The sequence below is a fragment of the Vespa mandarinia genome, chromosome 16 (assembly GCF_050613455.1).
Source record: "Vespa mandarinia isolate Hongniang chromosome 16, ASM5061345v1, whole genome shotgun sequence".
Lineage (NCBI taxonomy): Eukaryota > Metazoa > Arthropoda > Insecta > Hymenoptera > Vespidae > Vespa > Vespa mandarinia.
This window is the reverse complement of record NC_140825.1, coordinates 3,567,501-3,577,130: the sequence shown is the minus strand read 5'-3', so window position 1 is coordinate 3,577,130 and position 9,630 is coordinate 3,567,501. Positions and strand designations below refer to the sequence as shown.

The 9,630-nt window shown below is 27.5% G+C and overlaps 2 protein-coding genes across 5 annotated transcripts in view; both read right to left on the bottom strand.

The window, feature by feature from the left end:
• Window positions 1-343: 343 nt before the first annotated feature.
• Rrp46 (exosome complex component Rrp46) lies at window positions 344-1,483 on the bottom strand. Its single transcript, XM_035867820.2, has 5 exons — window positions 1,278-1,483; window positions 1,066-1,179; window positions 846-967; window positions 621-764; window positions 344-538 (listed from the first exon to the last, which is right to left on the bottom strand). Exons 1-5 carry the CDS (start codon window positions 1,375-1,377, stop codon window positions 356-358), a joined length of 663 nt encoding a protein of 220 aa, XP_035723713.1. The 5' UTR covers window positions 1,378-1,483; the 3' UTR covers window positions 344-355.
• A 7,327-nt stretch (window positions 1,484-8,810) lies between these two features.
• LOC118442344 (uncharacterized) overlaps window positions 8,811-9,630 on the bottom strand; it is a 219,970-nt gene continuing 219,150 nt past the window's right edge. For all 4 annotated transcript variants that reach the window (XM_085661774.1, XM_085661773.1, XM_085661775.1 and 1 more), the window contains one exon: window positions 8,811-9,630. This exon is cut by the window's right edge and continues 3,987 nt beyond it. The gene's annotated coding sequence lies outside the window, so the exon portion shown is untranslated.

Below are 9,630 nucleotides of genomic sequence, written 5' to 3'. Positions count from 1 at the left end.
CCAATGAGTAAATACGATTACAAGTTCTATTCTTTGATATTGAGGGTATCACTAATCAATGGCTTGTTCAATGTCCTCTATACAAACTGTGCTAAACTAAACTGCCGCTAATAACCATTGGTCGGTACGACGATATGATTGAAAATCAATTGGACTGATCTGAGCTTGAGATCAAACAATTGAATTTTTAATAATATTAGTAAAATTATACTATGCCAAAAAAAAAGAAAAAAAAAAAAAAAAAAAAAAAAAAGAAAAATATATTTTATTTTGGAATTAACATTACATAAAATATGGATTAAAAAATAAGGATGAGAGAATAAATGTAGAAAATTGTATTGATTGAAAATTGATATTATATTGATTTCGCATACCTTTTTACAACGTCACGATAAAAATTAAAGACGCATGAACTAGCTTGTCTACATTTATCGGAACATTCTAAAAATTCTTTATCGGTGAAACGTCCCGTTGTGGAACAAGAGATTATATCCTTTTTTATACTATCGTACGTAAAAGTAAAAACTGACTTGGCATTCTGAAAAATAAAAGGAATGTATATGTAAAGGTTCATTTAATGAAATCATTACATTAAATACACTTCATCTTTTTTTTCTTACCTGCAATTGATCATTATTTGGATCAAGTATAATGTTATCTGAATCTTTTTCAATCATACAAGTGATAGCCGCAATAGTGAATTTCATAGAAATTCCTGAATTAATTAAGGCCAAGCATGCGGAATTAATAGTACAAGCTAAGAGCTAAAAATAATTACATTTTAATGAAAATATAATATATATTCTAAGGTTCATATAAACATAACTAAAACACAATTAACATACCCCACCATTATCCTGTATTTCTTGTATATTTATACATATAGCTGTACCCGGATGAAGCATTACAATAATCCCAGTTTCGCATGATTCCTTTACATATAATTCTATCATCCTGTCATCGATCTCTTCAAATATCAATGAATGCTTTACAATAAGTACATCTCAAAATATTTTCAATATAAATGTAAAAACAAATAAATATAATATAATTTCGTGATCTTACTTGGTGGTCCTTTTACAGGACTATAAACAACTTCTACTGAAGCTTTGTCATAAATCATTTTTTGCGCTTTTGGTTCTACAGGTCCATAAACGCCTGCTATTACCGCTGTATCACCTAAACAAATTTCAAATATTTAATTATGAAATAATATTATACGATATTGACGTATTATAGTAAATATAATATAATATAAAATCAAAACAAAGGATTACCTTGCATCAACATTGCTGAACCATCGGGCATCGAAAGATGATTGAGTTCACATAACATAGGACGGAGCATATATTCCGTTGTTGTTATATCTTCTTCCATGATCTTTTAATTTATTATTTTTTCAATACAAAAATGTACTTGCGAGAGGTTATGTTCGATTAAACGCACAACAGTACAATAAGAAAGATCGCAAAAAGGTTATGCTTTCGTAGCGACATCTTCCATTCAAACATACAATCTTTAATTACTTTACCACGAAAGTCAAGCAGATCATCAATTTATCGTAGAATGGAACGAAGGTAACATAGCTCAGTCGATAAATTATCAGCTTGATATTTTAAAAGGAATATATAAAAAGGATATTGAAAAATTCTTGATATGTTTTATGCCAATAATAAATTTAACCATAATTCTTAATCAATATTGATAAACAATATCTCGTTTTAAGGATAAAACTGAAGTTGATTTATTTGAATTTTTAAAAAAATTTTCTTTTCTTTTACACACAGATTGTGTCCAAAAAATTATTGTATTTTAGAGAATATTTTTAATGCATATGAATAAAACTTGTTCACTTATCGATATAATTCATGCAAAAACGAATTTCTTATAATGATGCCTTTTAAGATATCTTGTGAAAGATACGAAGCCTTTACCCCATTACTGATTTTCATCTTCAGGCTTAAGAAATGTGGTGGCTTGTTTCCAAGAGGGATACGATTCCCAGCTTGTTTATGTGCATAAATTGATGATCAGATTTCTTAATCCGTTTGTAACGCAAGGAAATGTGTTTTGCGATATTCACACGGAAAAAAAAGTTAAAGTAATTCACTCGAGAATCTTAATGAGCATTGAATAAATAATTATATGATAATAAATCTTGGTTACTGAGAAATTGTTCAATTAAAAAATATATATATATATACATATAGTTTCATTTATATTTTATATACTAGAAATGCGAAAATCTTACGAGCAACGTTTAATAAAAAAAGCAAACATTTTCGATTAGATAAATAAATCTCGCGATACCATTGATTTAGAAATAATCACGCATTGAATCTATACAGGTTTATATTTTTATATGGGTGAATATAAAATCTTTCGATTAGATGAAATATGAAACAACATTTTTTGCTAGTTTTTGATTAGATAAATCAATCTCGTAATATTAAAATAAATCACGTTGAATACAAGCTAATTCAAATTTGTACATAAGGGATATAAAATCTTTCGATTAGATGAAATTTGAAGCGCTTTCGCGCCCTCCTCCCCTTCTGTACTTTTCGATTAGATAAATAAATCTCATGATACTGTCGATATTTCTTCTTTTCTTTTGAAAAGGTATTGAACGTAATTTTTTCAGATTTAATTTTAAAAGAATATTTAATATATAAGTGGAGTCACTTTTATGTTCTTACATTTTCTTTTTTAATTACTACTACTATATACGTGATTATTAGACCAATAATAATATTCGATAGAATGAGTTTTAACATTTAAATATTTCCTGGTATTATCGATCAATAAAAATTTTTTTCTACATTAAACTTTTATTCGATCGATTATTAAATGTGATTATAAATATATTATATCCGATAGAATGTAATCTGGTTTTAATATTAAATTTCATTAAACAGTTTATTATCAGACATTCGTTCTGGTGTTATCTGATGTATCATGGTGTTATTAATAAAGAATTATTTAAATTCAATTTTTTAATTTTTATTTTAAATTAAAGAATATGATTAATTATAATACGTATTAGTAATGAGATATTATTTTACATAATTTACAAATTTTAACAAGTGTATTATGATGAAAAAAAAAAAAATGTAGAATATATTTATTCCCTGCGATCTACTTTAGTTACCATTCGTAAAATAATTGAAACGATAATTATAATTTAATTAATTTAATGTAATTATTTTAAATTTCTTTCCGTTCCATTTTTAATTAGACAAATATCGAGGTCGATTTAGATAAATTCATTCCATTTGCATATTTTATATAAACTTATAACCTCTGACCTTATAAAATTTCTTTATTTATCGATCGTCTTTGCCATACGTAAAAAATCAATCGTGTTTTAATACATCTGCGATGAATGACTTTTTAATTATATGAAAATGCTAAACAAGAATATAATAATCTAAATATTCAATGAAGTATTTTCGACACTATTCATATTGCGACGGCAAGAGAGAAACGGAAGTTATTTATGTTTATATACTCCTATCGTAAAATAAATTAAATATCGAGAGTGGTATAGATAAAGCATCGTTTCTGTCTCACTCACCGAATTTATGGTTGTGCTTCCATGAAGGTACAACGTCTTGTATTATTAATGGTCGTGGTTACTTAATATATCTTCTTCTGATAAGAAAAACGAATAAATATTTATCTATAACATATACACAAACACACACACACACACACACACACACATATATATATATATATATATATATATAAATATATATTTTTCTGTTTACTTCTCAATGGAACGAAATGAAATCGATTCGAGGATGTTTTATTCTAATATATAATATATTCTGATATCGAAGAATGTATTATTTTATTTAATTAAAATTAATCATTATTGACGCCGTTATCGTTAATGACAATGTTAATATTTTGATAACAATTTATACAACAAATTAAGCCTTTCTATTTAATTGATGTTATAATATTTTTTCTTTTTTTTCTTTTCCTTTTTTTCCTTTTTTTTTTTTTTTTTTTTTTTATAGAATTTATTGGAGATGTTTAAAAGTTCGCGTGAAGTTTTACTTTCAAATATCCTAATTTATTAAAATTTGTTATTTTTTTTTTTTTTCTTTTTTTGTAATAACGTAAAGAATATTTCATTTAAGGCAAATGAAACTAATGTATTCGTAGAATGTTTTTTAAGTAACATTGATTTTGAGATAAAAAAAACAATTAAAGATTGCAAATAGTACAGTTAACATAATTCAATAATTCATTATATTTATTGAACAAACAAAAATTCAATGATATTCGAATATTTCGAATAATCACATTAGTTATAGATAAGTATATACATGTGTATTACAACGAGTTCTTTCACAATCAAAGTAGAATTTTAAATAGCGGAAGAAAGAAAAAAGAAAAAAAAAAAGAAGAAAGAAAAAGAAAAAGTAAAGAAAAGAAAAGAAAAAAAGAAAAAGAACGAAATATCCCTCGTGAGTTCAAACGCTCCCTCTCGACTTCTAATTAGAGTCGCGACGTTCGCGAGTTCGGGGCATTAAAATCCGACGAGGCACTAATTAACGGGGTGGATCGGATGTAATTACCGATGGCAAAGTCAAGGATCGTTCGTGAATTCTCGTGTCTGAAGACTTTTGTAAAAATTGCCAAGATCATTATATATACATCCGTATACTTGTATAAATATCATCTATGTATGTGTCAATGTATGTATACTCGGGAAAACATCGATACGTTATTGAAATTTTTTTTTTATCAATGAATTATTACATAGCGAAAAATTACTATGCAACGATACACGTGATACACATTTTAAAAGGGGGAAAACAAAAACAAAACAAAAAAAAATAAAAAAAAAAAATAAAAAAAAAAAAAATAAAAAAAAAAGAAAATGAAAATAAAAAATCCTCTCTATAGAAATCTTCCTTATCGATGTACGTATACGTAGATATTTGTACTTTAACACGTTAGATGTCGCCACCCATCTCTTATGTCGGACTTTCTATTAGAAAGTCCTTTCTATAGGAAAATTGTGATTATTTTATATAAAATGAAACGTGATCATAATGTCCTTGTATAAAATAATTATAACGTGTAATGAAATTTTCATAGCTTCGTGGTAATCCGTGGTACATCGCGACTTGAACGCGATATCATGTGAAAATAATTCGGGATCAAAAATGTCAAATGTCGTATTAGTTTGATTTCATTCATAGTTCGTTCCTTATTATCTATCGATTTATCTTATCGTGACTAAAAGAAGAATGATTAAATATATTTCCATGTTATAACGAATTAGATATTAGGTCCTTTTTAAAATCATCACGAGCTATGTTCTGAATGGCTATTCTTTTCTTTTTTTTTTTTATAATATTTTCATAAATTTAATTCATTGTGAATGAATAATTGGGATAATGATTTAATTTTAGAAAAAAAGAAAAAAGAAAAAAAAGAAAAAAGAAAGAAAGTAAGAAAAAAATATAAAAACAAAATAAAACAAAATGATAAATTATCTTAATTCTTTTCTCATTCATATAACGATATTAATCACGATATGAAAATTTAAAAGGGAATTTAGATGAATTATCCTTTAGTTTAGTTTTTACTTTAGTTTATACGTTTATATTCGACTATCTATAGTATAGATAACGCTTGATGGTCACCAAAGTTCTCTTAACTTGACTAATTATCGGTACGAACGTGTTGCTAGCAAACTGAGCGGAACAATAAGAAGTGGAATATAGTTAAACGAGCTGTGGTTAGTTAAACAACTTCGTCTGTTCTACGTTTGAGCTTACAATCGGACACCGAAACTAAAGTGGATTGCAGATAACGCTTTTGCTTTAGTAGGAAGTAACACGTGAAACGTGAGACGACGTAGATTTGCTTTGTGCAATCTATGCGTATAGAATAACATATGATATATGTACATATGTACATTAATGGAATGGTGAGGGAGGGATAGGGGAGGAGGAGGGGGATGATATCCTCCTCTATCATTTCCATATGTCCTCCATTTATTCCCGTGTATTTACATATAAATAAATAAATGTTATTCCATGCAAGAAACATTCATATGCATTAAGAATCTTGTAATACTTCATAATTCAGTTTGTGAGTTACGTTTTAGTTTCGGAAAAAAATAAAAAAGAAAACAAAAAAGAAAAGACAAATATATAATTTGAACAATTTAAATATAGTACGAGTATGTATATATATATATATATATATATATATATATATATATACATATATATATATATATATATAAATATACGAATGTTAAAGTTACATAATTTTAATATAGATTTAATAAGGAAAAAGTTAAAGTGACGCGAATACAATATTTTATTTATTTCATATATATATATATATATATATATATACGTTTCTCGTTAATATTGCATTTTGTAGCATTCATTATTAATATGATAAATTCAAATGGATTCAGTAAAATATCCGATGAAAATAATAATTCCTCGGATTGAGAGTAATTTTATGGGTGAGCAAAATTTTTTCTAAATGAAAAAAAAAAAAAAGAAAAAAAGAAAAACAACAACAACAACGACAAAAAAGAAAACGCGTCAAAAGAGAGGGGAAAAAGTTAGAACGACGGACATATATATAGGATAGAACGTTGAAAACAAATTGAGATCACTAGACGGCAAAACAAGAAGGTGTATTTCACGTGAGGAGAGTGAATTTCACGCGTGTCGTTCCTCCTCCTCCTCCTCCTCCTCCTCCTCTTCTTTATCCACCATCACCGACGCGTATCTCCCAGCACCTGTGCATATTCATGTTTGTTCATATGTTGCATTTGCAAGCGTAACACGCGCACGCCTTTCCACCGATTGATCGTACGTGGTCTGCGCGCGAGAGTAAGCACGTTTGCGGTGAGCCTTAATTTAACGATCGCGAGAGCTTTGTGCGATAATAAAAATAGATCTCGTTTATTTTCGCTCGCGATGTAATCAATTCGTTGTGGTATAATTAGATAAATTTAAATTTCTTAATTAGTTACGCTCATTAGAGGACAACGTTAACGAGTTTCTGGAAAATTGAGAGAATAATTCGGGGACCGAGGACCATGCTTCTCTTTAATCGAAAACGATGAATCAGGGGTTGCGTTGTCGAAATTTTACGTTAATCCAAAGCTTATTTACTTTATACTCCTCCTTCCATCATTAATATCGATGCTAATATCTCGCTATAGGATTTGAAAATTGGAAAGAACGTTGAATTAATTAATCTTAAAGAAAGATGTATACTAAACAAGCGATATATATATATATATATATGTATATATATATATGGCTTGTTTTTATTAATTATTATCAATATTAATATAAACACGTTAACGTAGGTTTTGAAAATTGAAAGGGTAAATGAAAAATATGATTTAATTAATGTCAAAAAGAATGAAGTGACGAATATGTTGTATCGCTTCATTTTATTAATTATTATTAATACTAGTGAAAATATATTGGCGTAGATTTTGGAAAATTGAATGGCCAATGAAAAGTATGAATTATTTAATTAATATCAAAGTTAATATAGAAACGACAAATATTCTATTCAAAGTTATTCTTGCATTCGTCGATATCAATGGAAAATGGATATTAATCAATGAAACCATATGTATCAATTAATATCAAAAAGGAAAAAAAAAATGATACCGACAATATAATATCTCAATTAAGAAATTCAAAAAATGGGAGAGTAGATCAATGAAAAATAAGAATGTAATTGATTAAATATAAAAGGAATAGAAAAAGTGACGAGCATATTCATTTGATTTTTCCACCATTTATTTCTATTCACAAATCCTCTCTTGTATCATCGATATCATTAAAAATATTTTCATATATGATCTAAAAGCCTGAAGGACAATGAAAAATATTAATGACTTAATTAATATCACAGGAAAAAAGAAAAAAAGAAAATGACAAACATACCATTTGATTCTTTTAGCATTTATTTCTATTCACAGACCCCATCCTATCATCGATATCACTAAAAATATTTAGATATAGGATCGTGAAAATGTGGGAAGGTCAATAAAAAATGTGAATGAACGATTCAATGAATGAATGATTGATTGAATGAATGATTAAATGAATGAATTAATTAATTAAGTGAATGAATGAATAAACGGATATAAAAGGAAAAAACCAAAAAAAAAAAAAAAAAAAAGAAAAAACGACAAATATATATATATATATATATGTGTGTATATATATATATATGTATGTATGTATATGTATATGTATATGTATATATATCGCTTGATTCTTCCATCGTTTATTTCTATTCACAGTCAATAAATTAAGACGTATCGTTGGAAATCATACGAGAACCGAGCGACGTTGTAAAGAATTATATGAAAATCGCGAGCGAGCTTCGGTCGACATTGCGATCAATCAATAAATATAAAATGAGCTCGTAAAAAGTTAGCAGTTGACGCGCGCGACCACGAATCATCGCCACGTTGAAAACGTTCGTGATTACTCGTTGACTTTTTTTTTCCATTATTATTTCTTTTTTCTATTCTTCTTTATTATCATCATCATTATCATCATCATCATCTTCTTCATCATCTTCATCATCATTATCATCATTATCATCATCATCGTCATCATCGTCATCATCGTCATCATCGTCATCATCGTCATCATCCTTTATATGTACATACATCGGTCTGCCTCGTTCATTAATCCCTTTTTCATTATTTTCATTCATTTTATTTCACTATCTCTTCGTTTTCTTTCAACTTCTGACGACAATAAATTGGACTAGATCGTTGGTTATTAATATTATTATTATTATTATAATAATTATTATTTTTTTTTATCTTTATTTATTTATTTATTTATTTATTTATTTATTTATTTTTTTTTTTTTATTAAGTATAACGTTCGCATTTTTTACTTTTTCTCTGACATTTAACGAACAAGTTGGCCGTCCAACTTGTTCGTTACATTTGTCCTTATCTATTCTTTTCCTTCCCCTTTTATCAATCTATCTCCATATATCGATTATTATAAAAAACGTCCATACTTTCTATTCCTTATCTAATCAACGATAAACACTAATATCTCTCTCTCTCTCTCTCTCTCTCTCTCTCTCTCTCTCTCTCTGTTTCTTTCTTTTTCATTCGTCCTATATATCCACCAATTTTTTCATCGTAAATACTTCTGCGTTTTATTTTTTCGTTATTTTTATAGAGTATATATATACATATATATATATATATATATATATATATATATATACATATGTATATATATACTCGTACTTTTGATGAAAATAATTAACTATTTAATACGAGATATACGGAGTAAGCTTCTCCTCGTTACGAGTATAGATCACTCTTTCGCGAAACTCCTTTATTCACGATATAATGCTCGAATTATTCGAGATCTTAAACGATTTCAAAATATGATATCTCTTTCGACGGAGCTCGAAACTGCGAACTGTGATCCGTACACGTCATTGTCCAAGCCAGATGTAAAAGGATTTATTGCGCTTTCGGTATTGATGCACGCAATCGCAATCCCAATCGCAATCGCAATCGCAATTGCAGCTTGCGCGCTAATAAATCAATCTTCAAAATCGTAGAAGTAA